At 39.5% G+C, this 26,340-nt stretch overlaps 1 protein-coding gene across 1 annotated transcript in view; it reads left to right on the top strand.

The window, feature by feature from the left end:
• Positions 1-26,340, top strand: part of ccdc146 (coiled-coil domain containing 146) — a 60,683-nt gene that overhangs the window by 30,406 nt on the left and 3,937 nt on the right. The window contains exons 3-20 of the mRNA XM_061030423.1: positions 1,592-1,674; positions 2,581-2,796; positions 5,457-5,514; positions 7,372-7,454; positions 7,661-7,754; positions 7,855-7,928; positions 8,914-9,141; positions 9,250-9,339; positions 10,353-10,449; positions 11,616-11,708; positions 12,775-12,942; positions 13,689-13,777; positions 14,870-15,034; positions 15,444-15,519; positions 16,027-16,175; positions 16,278-16,506; positions 25,580-25,690; positions 25,947-26,084. Coding sequence (XP_060886406.1) covers positions 1,592-1,674; positions 2,581-2,796; positions 5,457-5,514; positions 7,372-7,454; positions 7,661-7,754; positions 7,855-7,928; positions 8,914-9,141; positions 9,250-9,339; positions 10,353-10,449; positions 11,616-11,708; positions 12,775-12,942; positions 13,689-13,777; positions 14,870-15,034; positions 15,444-15,519; positions 16,027-16,175; positions 16,278-16,506; positions 25,580-25,690; positions 25,947-26,084 — 2,241 coding nt within the window. The remainder of the gene's footprint in view (positions 1-1,591; positions 1,675-2,580; positions 2,797-5,456; positions 5,515-7,371; positions 7,455-7,660; positions 7,755-7,854; positions 7,929-8,913; positions 9,142-9,249; positions 9,340-10,352; positions 10,450-11,615; positions 11,709-12,774; positions 12,943-13,688; positions 13,778-14,869; positions 15,035-15,443; positions 15,520-16,026; positions 16,176-16,277; positions 16,507-25,579; positions 25,691-25,946; positions 26,085-26,340) is intronic.

The raw sequence follows: 26,340 nt of genomic DNA, 5'->3' as shown, positions 1-26,340 counted from the left end.
ATTGTGCAGCTGTTTCCTCTTGTAGTGACCTGACCTTGTCGAACACAAACAGACTAAAAAACATCTGAACAAATCATATTAACCACAGCGCTTATCTGCAGCATTCACAACAATAATATCTCTGTCCTTTTGAGCCCTTGAAACGTGGTCGAGCACATTTTGACAACAGTGCGGTAAACACTGTAATGGAATGAATCTATGAACGTAATCGGCTATAGCTAATGTTTGAAGTAGGGGTGAGTTATCAGTCCGCGCTTGTGTGTATAATCAGAGCGTATGTGTGTGTTCATCGCCGTTACTCAGTCCGACCTGCGATATCCTCTGTTCTGCAGCGCTGTGATACAGAACTGGCTATCCCTCATCACTCCCCCCACCCCCCACTCCTCCAACCTGGTGGTGAAGATAAGAGGAGAAAAACACCTGTCTTCTGTTTCCATCATTGCTGCACACACACAACCGCACACAGAATCTTGCCTCGGAGAGAAATTAACAACACTACGTGATAGTTTGGTCTTTTGGCAATGCTGTTGACCTGATCTTTTCTTTGATTGTGTTTTTCTTCAGAGCGTTATATCTTTTTTTTTTAATCAACTTTTTTTCCAAATTACATCAAGGCTAATGGTCCCTATTACCTCAAGAATTCTATCTACCTGTCATTAGGCAGCCAATTTAAAAGATTCTTCTTCCCCTTTTGAGATTTCTGCAGATGGTTTTTGTTCATTCTGTGGTAAGGTGCTCTGATACTGTGATACCTGCTGTGCTGATAAAAGTGTGTTCAGCTCAGCTTAGGGTAAATCTTTACAGACATCAGGGAGTTGGGCTTCCTTTGTTGGCTAGTCCAGACACACATAAAAGGGCTTTTTCATACACCAGTATAAGCGCAACTAAAATGAATCATTTTTTTCATCATAGAAGTTTCAACTTTCATGAGATTTCAGACTCTTGCAGTCTCTAGTGATTTACATTTCTTTGTCTTACTCCTGACGTTTAATTTTAGTCTCAGAAAAATGTTAACAAAACTGCTTAGTGGTTAGAATCTTTTGTGGCTCTTTGCAATATTGCCGTATTGAATATTTTCTCCTGGAGGAACAGCACATTCTAGAGAATATGCTTTCATTCATATTTCCCCCTGTGTACAGAAAACTCTGAGGGAAGACTGAGAGTCCAAAACGTATGGCTTAACCAACATCTATTTAAAATTAAAGTCTAAAACAAAGATTTCTGTCCAGTTTTTTTGACCCGGAATTATTTTGTAGCACTTATCAGTTTGTCCATATCTGCAAAAATGAATGAAAGACTGTCTCAGTGTAGTGCTTGAACTCTAAAGATCTGCACTAATATGCAATTAGTTGCTAACTTATCTCAATAAAGTTAAAGACTGTAGATGTTGATGTTGGACAGGAGGAGTTTATAAATTCCAGCCACCAATGTTATGCTGACAGAGTGTTCAAAAATGTTGTTTACAATCTTAAAATATACCTTAGAGTGGATACAAAGTCATTTATTTATGGTACTTCATGCAAATTATTCTTTAAAAAGTCTTCTGTGTGTCCATGTGGTTGATAATATTTTATATTTTTGTGCTTCTCAGTTGTTGTCGTCTGGCCAAATCAGTCAGACCAAAGTGGCCAAACTGAAATCCAGCTACAGACTTCTCCATGATGATCTAAAGAGGTACGTTTTCCTGTTAGAACAAAATTCCACTGTTTCATATTGAAGGTGCATTATGCCTGCTAAGATGCTGGGAATACAGCACAGTAGGGACGTTCAATTATTGTGACAGCCAGAATCCATCCACCTCAAGTGTCCTTGAAAAGTACTTTAACTTCTTATCAGATGTAGTTGTGCACCTCTCCTATGTGGCTCGAAAAGAAATAGCATCTCTTCCCATCAGCTATTGGCTTCTTAAGATGCAGTTTGAAACCTTCATTGGATGTCAGTCCTGACTCACTGGAATCCTTAGAAAAAGAAGCAGAAGAGCAAAAATTACTGTTGTAGTCGGTTCCAAAATACATTTCTTTTTAAGCTCCATGAAATTCTTAATGAAACGCTGACTCCGAAAATTGCAACCAAGGCACATAATTGAGGAAGTGAAATTAACTTTTCAAGCCCCAATTTGCATGTGGAAACAAGACGGATCTTTGTTTAATTTCTTGTGAAAACAAGAGAAGAAAACCATTCATGTTTAATTGTATTGGCACAGTTCTACAAAGTCCAATCTTAAAAATCAGGAAAAAAAATTTTTTTTACATGCATATTGTACAGATATATGTTTTTATCTTATAGTAATTCGTTTTTTTCCCCCTCATAGCTGCTTTTCAGCTTCCTGAATTTCCATTTTATCTTGTTGTATAAATAAATAAAAAATTATTTGCCAATATTAATATTTTGAATTGGTTGATGAAAGTAGTTTTTTTTCTTATTCAACTTATCACATAACTTTGAAGGAATGGAATAACAGTGGAGTCCCAGCACTGTTTCACATTACTTTTGGAATCTCTGAATGCATATGAATGTATAAAGACAAGGCTTCAAAAGCGTCTGCATACCACATACTTGTTTCATTGTTTGATCCGACAGTAGCCAGGACTCTGAGCTCAAGCTTTTGGGGGAGGCGAAGAGGTGTCGTGCTGAGCTAGAGAGGCTGCAGGCCGAGCTGGAGCGAGCAGAGGAGCAGAGCACCTCTGAGCAGCCTGAAAGTGAGGTCAATGAACTGAGGCGGCAGCTCCTCCAGGCATACAATGAACTGAGAGCTGCCGAGGACAGAGAGTACAAGACGGAGCACAAACTGAAATGGTGAGCTGTGTATATAAACACGCACACACCAACACACACACGCACCCATTATTATTGTTATTAGTCATGCTACGTGTTCATTCTCAATCTGATACTGATCGAGCATCAGCTGAAAGAAATGAAAATGACATTTGATCCAAGAAAATACAAACTCAGATTTGTCTGTAGCTTTGTCAATCTTACAAACGAATACACACACACACACACACACACACACACACACACACACACACACACACACACACACACACACACACACACACACACACACGCACATGCCAAAACACACAGAGATGAAGTTCACACACTAACAGGAAACCAAGAGACCGAGGAGAGTGAGGGCAGAACACAGAAGTGAAACTGGGGTGTTAGAGGGAGAAGTAGGTGTGTACTGTGTACAGTAGGGGAGTATATGCATGCGTGGACACACACACGTACTCACATACCCACACACACAACAGTTAAACAACTAGGGACCAAACACTGAGGGGAGCTATGTGAGGAAGCCTTCTTGCATTGACTTTAAAGGAAGGTGAAGGTGAAATAGTATCAACTAAAACACAAATAGGAAATACACACACACACACACACACACACACACACACACACACACACACACACACACACACACACACACACACATACATCCAGGTACATAGTAAAGAGAACGCTGCAGATGAATGTGTGTGTCTGTGTACATTCTGGTCACAGCTTTGGTTTCCCTGTTTTTGTTTCAGTAGCCACATGTATGTGAAGGTTTTTGTCATAGTGAAATAAGTGATGCACAGAATTCACGATACAATAAGCAGGTTAAAGAGTATTTCATGTTACGTGTTTACTTTTCTAGGAGATCTCTTTGTTCGTTGACGTCAGTCCTGCAGTCATTTCTGTTCCTCTACCCTAATCCTGTCTTTTCTCTTCCCACGAGTCTCTTTTCTCATTGCAGCCAATCTTCCTCTTTCGGCTACAGGTTTCTCCTTTTCCTACCAAAAACTCACTCAACGACCATGTTAGTGTGTCCAAAGGGTCAAACACACATACACACACACGGACACACAAGTGGAAAATAACACACCCACCTCTACTATCTCCTTTTTTGTACATAAACTGAACTTTTCAAGGGCTAAAGGGATGTTACTGGAACATTGCTAAGCAACAAGAGAACATACAGCAGGGTTTCCCAAACATTTTAGCTCATGACCCCTAAAAAATATGCAATGACTCATTGTGACCTCTTTTTACAGGTTGCAAATGCTTTAAGGTTATGGTGAGATAAAGAATTCAGCTATTTTCTTACTTAGTGGATGGATTCTCTTTTTAAGAAAGTCAAACTAAACAGCAAAATATGTATGAAATATGTATAAAAGTGTGTTTTCTCTTTAGTTCCTTTCTTTTCAACAGTTGAAAATAACTGTCACAGTAAAAGCACCAGAGATAAGACACTTATTATCTGACAACTGACAATGACAACTGCTGATATCATTTGAACTATCTGAGTGAGTGGAAGTATAGAAATTTGTTATGCCAAATATGTGTAGGTGCTGAAAGCGAGAGAGAAACTGTTTTCTTTTTGTGATTAACTTTGCTTCCTATACAGACTGTTTTTCCTCCATACAAAGCCTGCTGATGTGTGATTGGTCTATACAACTCAGACTACAAACCTACTACAAACAGAAACCGTAACACTTCCAATGCTAACATTTGGGTCATTTGAGTACAGATTCTAAATGTTTAGCAGTGAAGGCAGTTGAAGTGTCAGTAAGTTCAAGAGGTGAAGACACACGCAGCACATAAACTCACTTCTGTATTGAGTGGGTATGATCGGTAGGATACAGTGATTTTTGATTGCAGAGCACACACACTGAGGCTCAGAGCTGTAGGCACAGCAGTAATTGAACTATTAAATGAAAAGCACTTCAAGAGTGATCTCTGAGGATGCAGTTATAGACAATATTAAACACTGAGTTTGCACATTACTTGTGACAGCTTTGAGGTCGTGAGCGCTCCTGCCCTCCCATCATCTCTTTCTTTGGACACATTTGGTCTTATATCTTCCTGACTCTTCTTCACATCTTCTCCCTTCTTCTCTCTTCTGTCCAAATAGCCAGCGGCCTGCATATGACAGACAGATGCTCGCCATGCAAATATGCCTTTAAACATTTTTGAGTCCTTTATCTTAAGCCAAACCGGTTCACAGGAATTCAGCACTTTTTCCCAGTTTTCTCTGTGTGTCTGTTAATATCCAAATACATCAACTTGTCAGGAAGATAAATATCATTTACGTTGTGAAATGTGTAGCTGTGCATGTTGTGCCACTCTTAGGTTTTTCACAATGACGGAGCTGACTGGAAATTGTTTCAAACTGACTTTAATTAACTGCTCAAGAAGCATCTAGGCAGCAAGATGAAGAATTCATAGAATAATGTTTTGCACATTAAAATAAACTTTTTGGAGTTTTTAGCACGAGTTTAGTTCGGCTGGAAACTGCACATTAATGTATTTTTTTAAGGCCTTTTCTCCCCTTATTGCATTCCCTTTTCTGCTGACCCAGAACCTGTACCATGTTGTTTACTTCCCTTGATAACACATTCATTTTGTTTTCTCTTTAAAAAATGTTCTCCTCTCTTCTCCTCCACTCACCTTACCTCACCCCTCTGCAGTCTCTGGGAAGAGAAGCAATATCTGGAGAGGGAGAATGAGATTCAGCCCAAACCTGCTGTAAGTTCATCATTGCACCATCCAGGTGTAGTTTCAGAGTCTCTGGATTACCACTGAGACAGCAGGTCTTCAGAGGGGATAAATATGACTTCTGCTTTAAGCCTCCATTCATGCTTAATCCCTCTATATGATGACTTGCCAATGGCTCTTTTTGGAGCTATTTGTTGAAATGTAAAACATTTTTCATATTTCTGTCTCCCATTCAGGCTTTAAGATGAGCTGAAAAATATTTCGTCCTTGCATTTTTTTACAGGGGAATTGACAACAAGCTTTACTCACACAACAGCCCTAGGCTAGTCCTTGGACGTTAGCTGATAGCATACCGACTAATTTTTACTCTTTAAAATCTATATGAATATCAGTCATTCATCAGCACTGAAAAATCAGTTATTGTGTTAAGAAAAAAGATAATCTGATCAGAGGACACAGAATAAAAACATGAGACCCTTAGGTTGATCTGAAGGAGAATGCATTCACAATTCACACTCACGTCATCAAAATTTCACTCAATGTTCTTTTCGCCTGTGTGGCTGCTGGCAAAAGAAGCTTACAGTTTGAGCTGTGTGGAACTTGTTGAATAAATTCAACAGCTTTAATTATATTTTGGATTTTCGACCCTTTTGGGCTCCAATTATGCAACCACTGTTTAATTACTGATTACAAAAAACAAACATTCCAAATGTAATACAATTCTGCTTTCGTTTCCTCGGGCTCGTGTAATTTCCAAAGTCTATAAAAAAAACAAAACCCCCGTCAATTCCTATAAGTCAAGGTGGCATTTAATTTTACGATTGATTCAAAGAAATGAAACTAAATAACAACTTACAGCAGGAACCTAACCAATTTATCCTACAAATACCTGTCTTTGTGCTGAGTTGATCGAATCAAATATTCAAGTTATTGTAGGAAAAACTGCTCACTGGAACAGTTCAAGCAATTTATTGTGCAAATGTAAAAGAGAGTACGTGTGATAGGGCCATTTATGAGACGTTTTCCCATTGGACCTACAGAATCAAGCGTGGGATTAAATCTAATAAAACACTCAAGGTTTCGAGGGGGAGTTTGCATTCTTCTCTCTTTCACACATACACCCACACACACACACACACACACACACACACACACACACACACACACACACACACACACACAACAAATGTGGCAAAATGTAAAGCTTATTAATCCTCACACATTACATTTCTCACTGTTTCTACAGCAGATGGATAAAGCCACAAACTAGCATCAAAGTTGAATTAATAACAGCGGGTTAAAGTAGCTGTTGTTTATGTTAATAATAGAAATAGTTACATTACCAAAACATTGTTTATTACCACAGATAGTTTCAAATTCCGACATCTAGCCTCTTGGTCTGAAGAAGTCCCTTTATAACTGCATTCTTTCTACTGGCCAGCAGGGGGGTCAGTCATCTGGTTGCAAAGTCTAGTTGTGAAGAAGTCTGTGAGGAAAAAAAGACCCTACTTCTAACTTGTTTTATACCCAAGTTAACATTTTCTTGTGAGTTTGTAGGTTTGATCTTTAGGTTCTAAGCCCATCACCCATAGGTCCTATCTCACCCTCAGACATATTTAGTACAGTAACTTCAGGGTCAAAAAATAACAAAATAGTGATGACCACAAAGTCAAACCACCAAACCATGTAATATATATGATTGTATTTTCTTAAAAAGGCTGAAAAATTAAGCATTTAAGGACAAAAGTAATTTCATCAGCCTTAGAAAAAAAGCATGTAAGCGTTAGGATGAGACAAAAAGTGCTTTTGAAACCTTGACTCACCCTAATTACCGATGTGATAGTCTACCACTTGATCTAAAGTTCTTACTGTTTGGTTGTCCTCAAGGAGCTGGAGAGCCGAACAAAGGCCCTGCAGGACAAAGGTGAAGATCTGAGGAAAGAAGTTGCCCAGAAACAACTGGAACTCAGGTATTTTATCTTATGTATATATGTTCAGTGAGCCACATGCAGTTTTCCCACATTGCCCTGCCTGCAGGCGTCCATATTCAACCTTCACTGCATTGCTTTTTCTGAGCCTCTCTTTACCTTGATAATTGTAAGATGTACAGCTTTTTGTCAAAATGATTCAAATAATGAATCTTTATGTGTCCGTCTTGCCTTCAATCCCTGCACAGAAGTCTGAAGGAAGACGTGGAAGCCCATGAAACGCAGATATTGAAAGAACAGAAGGAGCTGGAAGACAAGATGGAGATCACAGAGCTCAAAGAGGTGTGTGTGTGTATATGTGTGAGTCAGTTGACATAGCTCACAGCAAAACATCAATAGCAAAACAAATCTGCTGTCTTACATTTCTTTTTTGTGTTTGTAGGCTGAGAGAGTGCGGCTCATTAGCGTACCTGACCAGATTTTAAAGGAGGTCGAGAGGAAAAACTCTAAAAGGGAGTAAGTACATTTTAACACCTTCATATTTTTTATTTGGAAAGAAGAACAAAGTTGATATTTGTAACACTAGGAATAAAAATGAGCTGGTTGTGATGCTTAAGGGACACAACACTGAGAAAGAAATATCTTTAGAAAATGACTCCCTGATTCATACAATCCCTCTGTTTTCACAAATCCCTCTATAATCTATCTCCTTCCCTTTTTTTTGATCTCCTGTACACAAAAGAACTGGATTAAACCGGATGAGATCTGAGCTTTCATAATGGAGAGCAGAATTTGCAGCTAATTGTTTTTTTTGCTCATTGTAAACTTTTGATCCCGCGTAATGTAGGACAGAAAAACAAACACAATCAGTGCAAAACTGGAGCTACAGATTTGCTTAATTTTCCTGCAAGAAGCAGCAGATCCCAGGTTTGTTCTTGCTGTTTGGTTTCCACTTGGAATTGTTTCTTTACAGCCAAAGTTCTTTTGATGTTCTATGGATAGTACAACTTCTGATATGCATATTTGAGTCAAAATGAGGGACTCAAAAAATAAAGGAAAATTTGTTGCAATGACCAAACTCTTAATAATTTAAAGATGCAAGTCCTCCTCCTTTTTTAAAGGCCAACATATGCAACATACATCATTATTTTTTTATTGCTGCTGAAGCTGGAGTGCAGCTGAAGTCCAAAAGCTTCCTCACCAGAGAATGGCTCCACTTGAAGCTTCTCTGCAGTCTCTTTTATGTTTATTTCAAATTAATATTAGCCTTGCAAGTGGTGCACTGGAACTGTCTCTACGAGCCGTGTGAGCAATGACTTGTAATTTGAAATTCACAAAGCTGAGGGGCACTGGGGGGAAGTGTGTAAAATATGGATACACATGCTGTTATTTCATAAGATGTGCACTCTTCTATTGCAAGAGAAGAGTCACAGTGGATACCCTGCTCTTGGTCTTCTGTTGTACAACTTGAAATGTTTTATTATTCTCCTAAACACATTAGAGCTGCAATGAAGAAAATGGAAGCGCTAAATATAGAGATGTCCGAAAAGGAACTGCACGTGAAGCAGGTGGAGCTGTGTAACCAATCTCTTAGGAGGAGGAAGAAGGAGCTGAATGAGGAGCTGGAGGGTCTCCGGGTCAAAGTAGAGGCCACTCAGAGGGAGGGCAGACAGCTGGTAAAAGAACAAGAGGTCAAACAGGAGGAAGAGGCTGAATTAACTGGGAACAGGTATGAGTCCCAGGGCGTTAAAAAAAAAGAATGGATACCTAGAAATTACAAGAAAAATATGTGATTTAATCACACATTTGTCACATGTTGTGTGTTTTTCTTCACCAGAGGAATCCTGGAAATGAAGATGCAGAATGTGTTGTGTGACAGAAAGTACCTGTATGAGAGCCAAGCTGTGCAGCTCAGGGAGAAAAACAGGTACAGGATGATGTCAAAGCAAGCTCTGTTGCAAATGTAAATGACTCCTCACATATTAATACATCTCAGTAAGTACACACTGTATAATAAAGTCAGAATATTAAGAAATATGTGCTCCTTGCAGTTAAGTGTTTCTATAAATCTTTTCAGTCTGTGCATCATTTTTCCATCTACTGAAGACTGTTTAGATACATTTCAAAAAGCCAATAGCAACATCTGAAGTAGTTGTTGCCAGTGTTGTGAGACCTGAGTCCTGATTTTCCGGACTTTTGACTCAACTTGTACTCGAACACCGATGACTCAGATTTAGACTCGGACTCGAGAATTTACTGCATTCAGACTTGGAAGATGTAGAGGAGGACTCTGACTTATTGACGAATAAGATTGAGTTATTGTTTTTTCTTCATTCTTTGAATAAAGTCCTGATGATTTATTCCGTTTTTGAGCAAAAAGCTTGCACGTGTGTTCACCTACATGCTTGTTAACATGCTGTGTTGTCCAGCAGCAGTTTGTGTGTCGTCGTGAGTCGTGCTTTGTAGTTTTATCACCGTGCATTGGGAATACATGCAGGTTATTTTGGAGTTTATTACACACCTGCAGTGATCCCACAGCAGCTGAAATGATCAGTGTGTCTCCCCATTAAGAGAGGCTGTGGGGCTTGTTTATGCATGACCCACTGGTTGTAACTTCATTGATAATTTAAATCTCAGACACGGCGACAGGTTCAGTCAGTATAATGTTAATAAATTAAATGTGTTTCCTGCACATCCAAAAGGTCCATCATTATAAGTCGAGGTTGATACAGTGAAATAGTCTCGAGTGAAAAATGAGTGCTGTTTTAAATTCTGAGCTTCATCAGAGCTGTATTTCTTTTATATCAAAATATAATATTGATGATATAGCAAAGTCAACCCTTATTAAAAGCCCATTATAAATGTTTTTTCTTTATATGTGTTTGTAAATGCAAGGGAGGTTATTATGATCAATATTTAAAAGGTGTGTTTTTTCCTCAGGCAGATGCAAGCCCTAAAGAGGATGGAGCAGGCGTTGACTTTTGCCACTGAGCAGCTAGAACACACACAGTCCATCTCCAATGAACTACACGCACAGGTAACCTGTAGATTACCACTTTTAATAAGCGTATAGAAGAAGCATTTGCTTAATTTTTACCAGTAAACTTCTGATGTTGGAGCACAGTTGGCAAAGTTATGTTTTTGACTGGTATTGACCGCTGGTTAGAAAATGTTCCCCGGCTTTGGCACAAGTGTGGGAACATTTCGAGGGTGAAAGTGTCGCGGTGACAGTAAATCTCCACATTAAATCAGCGAGGCTGTTTTGATTATTCTGAAGCTTCCTTTAATTTTACAGATGTTCAGTTTTCATAGGGTAATCAGCGAGAAGGAAAGGAAAAGGGACAGTCATGGGAAATGTGTCAGCACATCTCACAGACGCGTAATATGAAAGGAAATCTCGATGACACGCTTGGGAATTCCACATGTATTGAAAAACAAAAGCAGCGGTGTAGTGTCATTCATGCGTTTCGGCTAATTTGCCAATCAATAACGACTCTCACATGAGCAGTAAATCATTATAAATAAAAAGACTGTAACGGCTCAGACGTGGAGTCTGCGGGATAACCACATAAATGCGTCATTAATCTCCAGAAGAAGGATGTGATTGATGGCTTTGATATTTAAGAATATTGTCTTGTAAACTTAACCCAGCATGACTGCATATACTGATTTAAACTGCTGAGCGTATTCTTTGCTTTTGGAATGCAAATGATGGTACCGCATTGTCCTTTTAGAAAGTCTTAACCCTACTGAGCCTGTCTTATTGGTCTACCAGGGACTCATATTCTTTGAATATGGAGCGTTATATGTTACGCACACAAAGGCCTGAAACCCTGCAGAGAGGGGCCATCGCGACCCCTAAAGGCATTTATTATTTATCAGTTTCAGAGTTTCAGTGTCACTTGATCCAACAACTATCTGAAAACTCAGGGAAACATTGATGTATAGTATTAATTATTCTCCATCAATGATTAATATCAGTACGAGACTAGATTTGATTTGTATTTCATAATTTTTTACTGGATATCCATGATTCATTTTTCTTCAATAAGTAGAAAAAGAAACCACAGAAACAGATCATATTACACATGTGCAGCTTTTTCTTAACAAGACCCAAAGCTGACAGTCGGTAAAGTTTGTGTATGTGCATCATCAATTTCAACAGACTGGTTTTTTAATTGATATTCCAACTTGGGTTTCCAGTTGGAGGCTGTTCCTAAAAGAGAGACCAGCATTCAGCAGCGGATGGAGCTTCAGAAAGAAGTGGATGCTCTCAGAGTCAGCTTTGAAACACAGGTAGGAATAACATGTGTGGGTGGAAACATCATCATTAGCGACTGTGGAATGTAAAGTAGCACTAATTCTAACAGATCTTTCTTTGTTGAGTCTGTATTTTTTACTCTGAAGATGTACTCTTGTACATGTTGATTAAACATCTATAAAACTGAGTTTATAAAACTCCTGTGAGTAGGTTGTAGCTCCTTATGAAACAGACTGAAATGAATACTGAGTACTCGATATGTATGTGAGTTACAATAGTAATAAAGACCATCAGCAACAACATTGATGATTTCTATATAATGTAGTTCTTTTTTGCAACAAACCCCTGCTGAGGGGGTTAGGGGTCAGGCAAAAAGATTTCCAGGTCGCTGAAGAAGCATTTTTTTTTTTTACAGCTATCATTCACAATGAGTGATACTTTTGATGGTAAATGGACTTGAGCTTGTTTAGCCCATTGCACACCTACCAATTCACACACTGATGGCAGAAGCTGCTATGTTAAGGGACCATCAGAAGTAACTAATACCATCCGTATACATTCATATGCCGCCAACAAAGCAGTGGGAGCAACTTGGGGTTAAGTGTCTTTCCAAAGGTGACATTGGACATGTAGCTGCAGGAAGTGGGGATTGAACCCCCGACCTTCCGGTTAGATGGAGACAACAAACTCTACCATGTGAGCCACAGCCGCCCCTTGATTTATAAAAGGAAATATGATGAGATTTCTTGTAAGAAACTCTCTCTGTACTGACAAAATCAGAAAAGCAATGAAAAAAAGGTACAGCTTTGTCCACAAGGGGCGCCAAAAACAACACAAACAGACAGTTCCTCACAGGAGCTTTAAATGAGTTAAATTTAAATTCTGAACTTTTTTAAAAATGTTTTCAGTCTTACCCTTTTCTACATGATCACTATGGGGAAAGTTCTTCATTTGCACAGGAAAGTTTCAACAACTATCCTCTATCCAGCTCCCTATAATTAAGTCACACTTAGTCCACTTTGCTCTGCCGATCTGCCGTTAGGCAAAATGCAGTTGTGACATTTTTCAACTCAAAACGATGCTTAATATGTTCCAACCCAGCTATCAGTAGCAGAGGAGGAGAGCAGAAAGAAGCAGCAGTACGGGATGATTCAGGAGCTGCTGAAGGAGTCAAACTGCCTCCGAGAAGAACTCCATAACCTCCGATGTTTGACACAGATCAAAGCCGAGGAGAGGGGCCAGAAGCACCGTGAACGGCTTAGGGCTGAGGTTTAATACAAACATACAGACACACACAACACATATTGACACACAAAATGTGCAATTAAAATAGGTTCTGATGTTTTTATTTGTACATTGAATCACTTATGCAAACACATTCATGCATATTATATGCATGAATGTGTCAGAAACATCAAAGAGGAGCTAAAGTAGGTTTTTTTTATTTTAGGCACTCTTTATGTGACATGAGAGCAACCAAAAATGATGAGTGAAAATGTCTGAGCTTTACTTCCCTATCAATATCTCTGTCACCATAATGTATCAAATTCAGTATGATTCGCAAAATGTGTAGACACCAGACAATTTGAGTCAAAAATGAAACTAAAGTCCAAGGGGTTCTTTTTTCATCTGGAATTACTTTCAAAAATTGGACTCTTTCCAACCAAAATCCAAAGTAACTTCTTTTTTCCTTTCAAAATAATGTTTTACAGCTACACTTGCATTAACAGATACCTGATTAGTAAATGATAAAACCCAAATCAATAACAGGCTCCAAAGAAATGTTGGTTATTTCAGAAAAATCTGTACACTAAGTCAGGACTGCTAAGCTTCCCTTTTTTATGCATTAAAACTGTCAGAGGAAAAGCTGCTACATCACTGAAAATTGCTAACCCACAAATACAATTGAAGGTTGATGTTTTATGAGCACACACAAACACACACACACACACACACACACACGCCCACATGGAAGTGATGATACTGTAATTTTACCTGTGTAACTCCATCCACAGCAGCTGAACCAGCACATCCAGCAGGAGCTGCAAGAAAAAGCCTTAATCATCATGGACCACAACAAACTGAGTACTATGCTGCAGCGCAGGTGTCACTGTTGTTTCCTCTTCTTATTTCCTTGTCAGCCACCTTTCATTAAAAACAAAGGCCTGTGTCATGATGAAGAAGTTACAAAGACACTACTAATCTGTTAATAGGCAGTAGTAAGTAAGAATAATCACCTGCCTGTCTCCATGTTTCCTGCCTTTGGCATTAAGTCCCTCCTTGTTAGTTTTTTTCTTTTTTATAGAGATAAACCTTCAGATGTCACTTTAATATAAAAGATATTTTCATAAATGCCTAAATGATTGCTTTTCACATCACATGCAGCAGCAGAAATGGCGCGGATTGAATTCCTGTACTCGGTGTATTGATGGGACTCGTTTCTCAAATGATAACTGATTCCCTTGTTATTTGTTTGCGTGCTCTGATCTGTGTAACAGCTGGGCTCACAATTAATTCAGACATCTGCACATGTTGCCTGGGCAGGAAACCAGAACTTTCTAATTGGTCATACTTCAGTGTACAGACACAGACTAATGTGACTGGTACCACCCAGTTTAACAGTAGACACTTGCACAGCATTCAATTAGGGTGTGCATCACCACAGACGGCTTCTGATGTGGATGCACTTGACATGGAATCTGCTCCGATAGCTGCATCATGTCGAGCAAAAACCAGGGCAGGATGATAATTAAATGTTGTGTACGCTCTGTCTATAATCATAATGAGAAAACTGTTCTCCTGTTTAGCAGGCATTGTTCACAACTCACATGTTTTGCACAAACTGTGAACTGAAATGAATGAAATGTCACAATGCATTTAAACTTTGCTCTGTCATAACAACTTTTTGATAAACTTATCATTTTATGAGCACGGATAGAGTTGTTTCACTATGTTTATCTTAGTAAACCTCATATTTTTAACTATTTAAATAATGTGGTCTGGTCATTTTATATCACCTAAGTCAGAAGTTGAAAATACTCATTGGCTGTAGATATGCATTATTCAGTACATAAATTCTATCAAGCAACATGTAACCATTAATGATTTTTTTTTTTCAAAGGTCCCTTGATTGGCGTTAAATCACGTAATCCAGATCCACAATGGCCTCTCCACTAATCAGTGCTTCTCCCCTCAGGGTATTGCAGTATTGTAAGCTGTGCCAAATGATTATGGAGGAGAAGAATAAGTATGTAAAGCTGAAGCAGATTGCCTCCCAGGCAATCACAGAGCTGATGGAGCAGGTCAAGGTGCTGGAAAATGAGACGGAGATCCAACGCACCATCGCCATCAACAAGGACAGGTGAGTGTGTGGGCGTGTGTTTTTACAGAGAAGCACTGAAGGTCTGTGAAAAAGATTTTCTCAACACCTTTTCACCTGATGCAGATTCTCCACATTTTCTACCTTTTTTTTAATGTAGATTTACTCTCAGTGATGCTACAGGGTCTATTTGTAGGACTAAGATGAACAGTAAAATAATACATACTTTTGCAAAAATGAAGAAATATACATCATTTGAACCTTAATAGTGTTTCCAGAAATGCTGCATTAGTTGAAAAAATGAATAGATCTTTACAGCTCTTTATTGTTATCTTTTTACAAGTACATTTCTCATTAACCAATCATTGAAGCTATATCTGCATCCATGTTATTGTCAATCATTTGAGATTCATTTTTTCTGTGTTTTTTTTTTGTGTTCATCTTTTTTAAGATCACTCACAAAGGCTCGTATGAAGATCGCAAATATCTCCAAAATGAGGGACAAACTGCACAATGACATCTCCAAGGTCAAGACACACACCCACTAAAACACACAGACACATCGGCATGAGAGAAGTCCAAACACGCTGTCCAGGATCCGTTGTTGATTATCAGTTTAAATAGATTGATTACACAAGTTTTATGGAGTATTGTGATTCAGGGGGCCACAGAGTTGAACAGAGACGCAGAGTAAAAACGGCTGTTGAGACGTTTGGAGAGCACTGAAGATTTCTGGCCGGACACTTAAACCCTGTTTTTGAGTTAGGAGCCCAACTCAAAGTTCCCCTTTGTTAATCTTTGTGTGTTACATAAAACATGTTCAGAAAGCAACGCCCAGTATTCAGTTTATAAGAGTTAGTGAACTTGTCTACTGCAGCGGTTGTTTATCAACCCTTAAGTGTAAGTTCATTCCATAGCCCGTAAAAGACGACGACATTAGCCAAGACAAGTGCTTTTTCCTAATTAAGAATGACAAATGTGTGTTTAAAGTGTTTTGTTTTGTGTGTGTTGTTTGTGGTTATTTTGTGCTAAAGGCTGCCTGGAAGCACCATCAGATCAGTCAAGAGTTTGAGGACAACAAACTGGAGTCAATGAGACTCACACAGATGATCAACCTCCAGGAGCAAACACTTCTGGAAATAAATCGCAATCAAGAAACAGCCATACAGCGCCGCAATTCCCTGTATGTTAATAATAATGCATTGCTAACTAGATGCTGCATGAAAGCTGTTGTAAGACTAAGAAATGTAAAATATGATCTGTACCCTGTGTGTGTCGTCTGCAGTGGCATCCAGCTGCTGGAGCACGAGGAGGTTTTATTCAGCTACTATGAAAAGGTGAACATCCAGGAGGCGGCCGTTACCAAGGGCAACATGGCACTGGAGAGCCTGGAGAAGGACATGAGAGACCTACAGTTGGCGATAAACGAGGAGAAGAGACGGACGGAGCTGAAGAAGAAGGAGGTGCCTTTAAAGAAAAAGTTGGAGGACGAGATCACCATGCTGCAGATTGAGGTGGGAGAATTGACCAGAAAGTAAACATCCTTACACAGATACAAGTGAAAAGTGCTTCTTTTGGGGCCATTCAGCATATTAAATTCATCATAATATGCAAGTTATGATTTATTTTTTCATCCACAGTCGTACACTGAAAGAACATAGAAAACAAGCATGATTGAAAATAAGTTCTTTGTGTAAACTTTAAGAGCTGCAAACTAATTACTTGCAACAGATGTAGGCGGAAAGATGTGCAATCTTTGAAACTGTTGAGGATGGATAAAAGACAAATTTCATGGCAATCCTTCATTCCTCTTTTGTTGAACACTGATGACAGTTTCTCGGTGGCAGTTTCTATACGCCCACTTCTTCTTCTTCTTTCTGTGAATCTTTGCATATTTCTTGTCGAATAAGAGGTTAAAAAACTTGAGGATTTAAAGTTCCCAGAAGCTACATTGACATAACCATGCACTGCACATATGCAGTACATGTGCAACAATATATCCAGTACTTATTGAATTCATATTCCTATCTGGAAGCAGTTTTTTCTTGTTATTTAGTTCCTCTCTGGTGTGATCAGATGATGAATGCTGCACAGTGTGTGTGTGTGTGTGTGTGTTTGTGTGTGTAAATGAGCAAGATTTCCTTGGACTTTCTGGCAAATTCTGTATATTTGTATCCATATTAGTGTCCAAAAGTGCAAAATGTCCTAAATGTTTTCCAGCTATGTGTTTGTGTGTCCCTGCAGCTGGTTAAAAAAAAGCACTCACATGTGATTTATGTGAAATCAGGGAAAAGTCCTCATTGTACATGATGGTTTATACATGTGAGTGTCTCAGGTTATTGTTCAGCTTTATGTGTGTGTGTTTGTAAAGTTAGGGGAACTCCAGAAAGACTGGTTAAGTACAAGTTCAAGATGACAATCATTTATTCTTCTTAGCGTGCAGTAAAATCAGCCAAAGTGTTTTGCTTGGACGGCAATCCACATGAAAAGTTTGACATGTGCAGATTTGATGTTAAACTGGTGCAAGCAAGCACAGAGTCTGAATCACTTGTACAACAAAGGCTTAAAGAATGTCACTGATGTTGTAGCCTTCGGGGGGCTGACCCTCTCAAAAATAGTTTCTTAGGTGACCTGTCTGTGGTCGAGTGCTCTCAGACGTACGATCAATGACGGAACCAAAACTTATGCTAACTTAACTCTTCAGACAAACACGTAGAAAGAGGAAGAAGAAGCAAGCCAATCGAGACACCCCTAAGCAACCACACAGCAAAAGTTCCACGTAGAAAAACAGACGCAAACACAAACACACTCAAGCATCTTTGCATTACTTAGAGAGTGACAGACATATTGAAGGAGAGAGATTTGAGAAAGGCAAACACACACACACACACACACACACACACACACGCTGCGTTTCCCTGCCAGTGGCTGCGTCATGGGAATGGGTGTGTTGCTGCTCTGGATCAGAGGGAGTGTTTTTTTGACTTTCTGTTGGACCAGACTTCTCTCATCTGAGTCTTTTGCCTTTTTGGATGAACGCAGTGTTGGAACAGGCTTCACCATGTGTTGCTTTTCAAAAAAAACAAAAACAAAAACAAAACGCCCCTTTCCCTTTTCTCCATCTGTTTACTCCTTCTGCTGTTTATCATTTGCTACAACACGCCTTTTGTTGGTGCCATATTTTCTCTTTCACTGTTGTATTCCATTGTGTCTCATATGATTTGTTTCTTTCCTCTTTCCCTCCTCACCTTATCAGACTACACTCTCTTTTTATTCTTCCCCTTGAGGCATTCTTGAATTATTTTATTGTGGTATATATATATTATTTTTTTTACTAGAAAGTCCCGCCCAACATCCCTTCCCTTTTCACATTCTTCTCTTCTCCCTTTTTTGTTTTCTGCTTGACCTTGCATTTGGCCAAAGATCCGGTACATTCCAACCTTCTCTCCTTTTTTAGCCAACAAGCAGCTTGCTCTATGAATGGCAATGAGTGCCTGCTGGTTAGTCAGTCAACAACTTGAGTCCAGACTGAAATATATTAAAAGCTATCAGAGGGAGTGACATGACATGACTAAGATGATGAACCTGCTTTAAAAAATTGTACCTGATGAACATTTGCATATTAGCCTGTTCATTGTGTGTATTTTAGCATCCCGACACTAATTAGCATTGCCTCTGGTGCAACACTGTGATGCAATGTAAAATCCCACCTGCAATATTACACCACCACAGATTCAATGTAAAAGTACAAAGGTAGCTTTGGTAGAGCTTTGTCATGGCACTGTTGCAGAATCGCATTATAAAAAAGTTAGCATCCTGATTAGTTAATCAATTCATCTGTTCAGTGATGCATTCATCCATGCACTCATTCCACGTCTCTCTCCGTCCTGTGAGTAAATAGCAAATCATTTTCTAAATCGCAGCCGTCTACCTCCCTTGGGTGCAAAAAAAATGTAGATCACATGGGTCGCTCCTCTTTTCAAAAAAGCCTGCCTCCTCAATTCATCCTCCCTGTGAATTCATTCTCTACGCGAATTCAATTTCCATGCAGCTGCTTTGCTGTCGATTTATTGTATATTTTTGTATTTGTATTCATCTGTGACCGGTTTATCTGTTCATTGCAGACGGAGAGCCCCCCCCCCCCCCTCCTCTTGATGGGAAATTTTGACAAAGATAAATCGGGCCATCTGTGAGACTATTGAAGTTCAATATACTCTGAGGCTTTCATTTGCTCAGAGGAATTTTAATTGCCGCAAAATAAACAGAGCTTGGTGTCAGATTTTGAATTTACTACTTGTTTATGAGTTGGTGGTGCGTTGACAGCTCAAACACACATACAGGTGAGCGCACGCATCAGTGCACACGCTCAGATCAGTGCCGTGTTGGGGAAGTTGTCATAATTGCCTCGCGGCAACATTTGAGTACCTACCGCTCTACAGTCCTCTAATGACGAGCTGTACTTCTATTATATGAAGCCACATAATATCACAAACACCAGGAGTTAGACTCAGAATGCACATACGCACTCAAGTCAGTAATGGAGGATTTACATCAGGGAGGAGCTGACGTACTGCAGCGTCCCTAAGGTGGTGAGTCATATCGTTTGTCTGTCCCTCTTAAATCTTGGCCCAACCTGTCTGGAGCTGATTACCACAGGGAAACCTGCCGTGAGTGGTGTCTTGTGCAAAGTCAATGTGTTTCCCCTCATACTATATAGTCATAGCATTGTTGCACTTTTCCAGTGTTAGCATCTTATATAGTCGGACCACCAGGGAGTCAGCAGCTGCTCAAGACTCCCCGCAGCAGATTTTTAATATGATTTATACACTGGCTTTACAGATGGAAAGAACATGCACACCTTGGCTGCTCGTATTCACTTTCGGGACGACGTCTCTCTAAATCATATTCAATCATTTATTACTTTTAAGGTGATGCACGGTCTGGCACTCGGTTTGCTGTCATTTTACAGCCTCAATTTAACCTTTAACTTTGTCTGCGCCCCAGTTAGAGACTGAAATTGACTCTTTTTTTTTTGTTGTTGGTGTGACTCGCCTCAGGAATTCAGACTGTCAGGGCTGCTTTTATCCTTTAAACCCACAGTGTATGTAATACCTGTTAACTTTTCATACTTGTTCACATCAGTTCCCTCAACTGACACTGTAAATGTATTCATCTTTTTAAAGATATTATGATCAGAATGATCACTTCTATAAAATCAGCCCCTCTGCAGGTTGAACCCTTATAAGCAAAGCAAACAGCTGACTTGGTCATAACTTCAGTTTGTCATTACCTGTGTAAATACTTTCAGAAGGAATTTGTGTCTTATATTAAGTGACATGCTGTCAAATTTGTATTATAGAAACAAAGATAAAAGGCATAATTTAATATCCAATTATAATTTATTCCTCATTTGAGGCTTATAAAGGTTCTGTTCAGCTCCTCTGCTCACATGTTCTGCTAATTAACCTTACATAACCTTATTATGATTCTGATTTTACTGCTGTTTTACTTTACTGACCTTCTCTGCTTCACCGATCTGTCCCTTTGTCTTTTACGCTCTCTAACTGTGAAGCACTTTGTAACCTCCTTTTCAGAAACAGTATATAAATAAGTTCATTAATTCTTTCTAATCTTATGCTGTTAAGCGCGCACTCTGTCATTGATTATGCAGCTGTTTTAACCATCACGCTAGCTAACTAACTAACTGAGCAAAATTATGGAGATCATATGCTAATTTATTCTGCGTCGTTGCTGCCACGTGCGCAACAGTTTACAGCATTCATGAGCCAAGAAGGCAGCGAATGCTTTTGAGTGTCAGATGAAGAAAACAGAGAGGCAGGCAGGCAGAACACAGACACTGACACAGAGATAGATGAATACAAAGAGAAAGACAAACATCAGTGTATACAAACAGAGGGCGGGAGGGTGGCAATGAAAATGTTAAGAACGAGGACACAACAGAGGGTGGAAAAAAGATTTATTGGATAGAGGAGAAGGAGAGTGACAGAGACGGGCCACGTCCATCCATCACGCACTGTTTAAATGGCTTAAGGTTGTCACGTATGAGGGTGGTACACAGATCAATCAAACTCAAAAGTCAGGAGTGGGCACACACTTGGAAATTTGCACACTCTCCCACAGTTTGAAAAAGTCATTCTTCATTTAAAGCTCCGACATAAATAACGTCTCTAATGCAGTGAGGTTTCTTTACCCTGAATATTTATTCTTCAATAGCAACATAGCATTAAGCTAGCTGACCAAATCAATACACCACTCAAAACAAACAGCAAAAAATGTATTCATTGATTTTTCAGAGCTATAATTACTCCACTGAAGTGAAGTTTGATCTATTTTTCAGCTGTGATAGGCCCCCCTACATACACATTCTCCAGAGAGTCTTGTATTATTGGCAGCTTACTGACTGACAATGTTAGCACCGGTATTGCATTAAATCAGTATCTCATGGAAAGGCACCGATGTACATACATTCACAAATCCAACAGCCCCTCTTGAAATCACAGCTGAGGTTGCATTGTTTTGGGATATTGATCTTTTGTCTTTATTTTTAGTGTCAAATGAAAATATTTAGAACCAAAATTCTTGTTTTTATAAAGGTGTTTAAAAAAAAATCAGTGTAATGACAACAATTTGACTTTTAGTGTTTTTTTGTTGTGGACTAGGTCTTTGCAGTTTCTGCTTGTCTAAGCTGGCCCACTAATGGTTCATGGTTGGGGCTTGTATTTACTCTCAGATAAGAGATTGACACATTGAAAAACAGTTTCTAACAATGTCAGTTCTTTCTATACCCTTACTTAGAACCATCAAATATGTTTTTAGGCCATTACCACAACTATGCTAATGAAGGCAGGGGCGTGTCCAGACTTTTTGGACTTGGGTGGCCCAACTAGGGCACTGACTTGTGCAGGGGGGGCCTTAAGTTTGTGTGCACACATATGAATGAAGAGCATTAATTTACCCCTTCTGTCTGCACTAATCACATCCGCTTTCAAGTAACACAAGATAATGGCAACGTGTACATCTTCTTTTCTCAAGACTCAAAACAACATGTATGTCCAAAGTCACAATTTAAAACAAAAATCTGCAACTGAATACTACGAGCTGCCAGTTGCAACACAGCCTGAATAGTGGATTTCAACATAAGTCCCATTTCAGCAAGGTAAATAGCCAATAATAGGATTTTGGGGTGGCACCTGGGGACACGCCCCTGCAAGAAGGAGAGATAGCTAATGCTAGCCACTCCCCTCTTTCTTTACATACTGTGGGAGAACTTCAAACTGACTGTGAAGGAGCTTGACTCATCAAGTGCTGAATAACTCAACGAAGCTTACTGGTGGGGCCGTGTATATAGCACATCTTAATCGTAACCCCGATATGAGCATTTGCAACAAACACTTTGCAAAAGTCAAAATGAAAAAGTCCAAAGAAAAATGTTTTTTTTTAAACAAACAATGCTTTCTTACTCAACATGTACATTATATCTAATGGGAGGAGGCCTGAGTACAAAGGCCATTCTTAATGCCATTTTTCTGCAGTCAGATGATCACATGTTACAAACACAGATATTGTGTGTAAAACATGAACAATATGTAAACTGTGTGTTATAACTACTTTAAACTCTTAATATTTGTTCATTTATTACACTTCATATTTAAAATGACATTTCGAACAATGTTATCACATGTTTTTCTCATGTAGTGCAGACCTACTAGCTGGCTTCCACCCTGTAGCTCCCAAGCATCCATCAACTTAGCTTTATGAGTGTGACAATATTTTAAAAAGCATATAATCGAGCTGTCTTTGACTTCTGAGTGGATTATGACTTCTCCAACACAACTGGTGTGATTTTTTGAATGTTGTTAAAGTGCCATGTAAAAGGATATTGTGATACTTATATGCTATGTGGGCTTGTTAAAATAAAGACATTCCTTTAATGTCAATTAAGCCTTATCCTGGGGAAGTCTTGCCCATTATTTTTGAATACAGTATGTCCTCAAAACAGTGTTTTCTTTGTTTAACAATATGAGGATTTGAAAAATATAAGAATAAAAAGTGTGGCTATAGTTGGATTTTAAACAACTCTAACACCCTATATTTGCAATACGAGCAGGAAGTAGGATCACTTTGCCCATTTGTGTTGCCTTATCTGACTTTTACTAAACGTACTTAGCATGCACCTTATTCCTCACATCATGAACAAGGAGCTGTCACCAAAGTCATGCTCTCAGTGAAAACTGCAGATAACCCTGGTCCCTGTTGCTCGACCCTAGTTCCTGTTCCTTCACATCTCTATACCACCTCTCTCTCTCTTTTCCAACCTTTCGCTCCCTCTCTTTTCCAACCTTTCTCTCCCTCTTATTTCCTCACTGTGGGCTTTATGCTGCCTCTCCTTTGCTCTTGTTCACTTTATCTTCTTCTGCATGTCAACCTTTTATCAGTCTCTCCGTGTACATCTGCTCCCCTTGCATCTCCATCTCTGCGTTTGTCTGCCTCTCATCTCTTTTTTTTCTTGAACATCTGTAACTTAAGCCTTACAAAACACTCTATTTAATCACATGACAGTCATACTTTAAAGTTAAGATGGGGGTCATGTGACTTCAAGGTAGGAAGCATCCTCTAAAGGGGATGTCGGCGGTTAATCTTCATTAATCTCTTCCGTGAAAGGAGGGGAAATGGGAATCATCACTTTGTTCCACGCTGTCTTTCAAGCCTGCCGCATAAACTCTCGCATTAGATACAGGCGCGTAAACACACACAGGTTGTGTACGGTCGAGTGGAGAGAAGCTGCTGTTTCATAAGCCGGGTCACGTCAGGTCAGACCGCCTGTGTACAACATTTTTCAACACCCTGTTTTCCTCCTCTGCTCCTCCCTGCTCCTCTCTTTCTTCACTGCTATGCAGCCAATCAATGCTTTCACATATCTTTATCCTCTTCTCCAATCTCTCCAGGCATCTTTTTTTTGTGCATCACTTCTTTCTTTTTTTAGGTTTTTTCCTCCTTCTATCTTCTGCTTACGTCCCTTTTATGGCCTTCTGTCATGGTTCCTTGATCATTCCAGCTTCTTATATCTGTATGTAAACGCTACATTCATTCCGCTGCAATGAGGCCATTGGGCTTTTTCATTAACTTCCCTGTTGAGATACGGCGGCTACTTTAATTGCTGATTTCCATCTTTAGTCTTAGCACAGGTTAAAAGACCACGTTTCTTTTTTATTTGTCTCTATAATCTGCATTAAATATGCTTCATTGTGTTTGAACCTACTGATTGACCAGGTGAATCCAGGAGCTGCAATGGCTCACAATCCTCTTTCAGATTTATGGGTTTTTAGAGCTGCAATCACAGATCACTTTCTGTTCTTAAATGAGTTCAATATGTTTTCATAGGGCTGATGAATTATTTAGTTTATGAAATGGCATCAAATGCACCAGAGATGAGTTTCTGAAGTGCTTGCTTTCACAAACTCCTATTTACCGCGTAGCGTCAAGTTTCTTTTTTATGTCCTCTTACATTACCTTTCAAAGTCCCGGAAATATATCATTCCCTGTGTACCATGAGTATGAATTCTGTATCATCAAGTTTATTTACGGCACCGTTCCATCAAATCAAAAGAGTCTCGAGGTCTCATGCAAAATGTATGCCCCTTTTACCCCAAAGTCCAGCCTGACATATTGGCTATCTTTTGAAGCTCTGGGAGTTTAAAGTTCTGCACTATGAATGAAAGAAAACCAGAAAGAGTTGAGTGCTTCAATCACTCTATGTTTGACATTTTTGCTTGATAGATTAATTTAAAGATGCAGTGTAGAGCTTTCTTATAAACAAACAAATGTTTAACCATCAAGACTATTTTTTGCGGAAACCCTCGGCGCTAAGCTAAGCTAATCAGCAGCTGGAGGCTGGCGGAGGCTTAGCGTTTACCGGGCTGATACGAGAGTGCTACTACATTCCTTACCATTTTAATCCACTCACTCAGCCATTGTGGCGGTTTCAAGATAATAGTGTCAGCTCAAGGCCTGAATCCAACATTTCCTACACTGTCCCCTTTACTTCACTTTAATTTCTCTTGTCCTCCTGCTGGCCTTTTTGCCTCCTTTTTCTTGTGTATCCTTTTCTACTCTTCTATTTCTGCCGTCTTCGGGGATGTCTGAATATTTTTTTTTAAAGTGACCCCTTAGAGGGATCCTCTGGTATTTTAATTTGTGGTTTCTTTCATCACATTTTGCCTGTAGCTCGTCACCTATTTTGAAATAGCTTCCATGTCGGAGACTCATTTCGCTGAGAAATGTCTTAAGCCTTTTTTTTCCCACTGTGCAATAACAAGAAGGTGCTCGAGACACAGACGGAAGCTGACTTATAGACGTCTTACTTTTATACTTTTATGTTGTTTACTTATTTATTTATGTGTAGGGGGTTGTCCTTTTTGCAGCTGTTGAATTATTTTCATTGCTCGACTACAATCACAGTGACCTGAAAGCTCCATTTTGTATGACGCCTGTTTGTATTTATATCTTATGAGTACACTATTCACTTACAACTTGTTTTCTTTCTATCTCTAATTCTTTGTCTTTTAGTTGTCAGAAGCCAGAGATAAGACGATTGAGCGTCTGAATGGAACAGTAGAGTACAAAGAGCTAAAAGGCAAAGACCCCTCCCCTGTTGAACTCGTCAAGAAGATCGAGCAGGTACGCAACCTTGTGTGTGTGAGTGTGTGAGTGTGTGTGTGTGTGTGTGTGTGTGTGTGAGAGTGTGTGTGTGTGTGTGTGTGTGTGTGTGTGTGTGTGTGTGTGTGTGCAAACTTCGTATATACTGTAAGGTAGTTTTTGCTATCCAGCCCTGCACCTTATACCTATTTATAAACGTAGGTCATCATTCTTTAATTTTTACCGTTTTGTTCATGAATAAAAGGAACATAATCATTGTGTCTCTGCTCACGTATAGCTGGAGGTGAATCTAGCAGAGCGGGAGAGGCAGGTGCTGGAAAAAGAACTCCTCGTGGACCAGTTGACCCGGCTCTCGAAGCCGCTCAGCGAGCAGGCGGAGAGCTGCCAGCAGGACAAACTCTCACTGGCAAAGAAGGTAGACAAGATCCACTTGCACTCAGAGAGAAGGATCAGTTGGAGCAGACACAACTATACAATAAACACAAACACTTCTCATCATGCAATAGTTAGTCCGCAGACGGTGCAGGCTTCATCTCTACACATTGTTGAAGGAGCATGTGCAGTCCATGTGAGGAGCACACAGAGGGCATTAAGGAGTTCACCAAGCATTAGGATTTCCTCGTACTTGCTCTTCCTGTCTCTCTGCCTGATTGTCCATATGCCTCTTACAT

This window comes from Labrus mixtus, chromosome 22 (assembly GCF_963584025.1).
Source record: "Labrus mixtus chromosome 22, fLabMix1.1, whole genome shotgun sequence".
NCBI lineage: Eukaryota > Metazoa > Chordata > Actinopteri > Labriformes > Labridae > Labrus > Labrus mixtus.
Note: the sequence above shows the minus strand (reverse complement) of the source record. Positions and strands in the feature narration are given on the sequence as shown.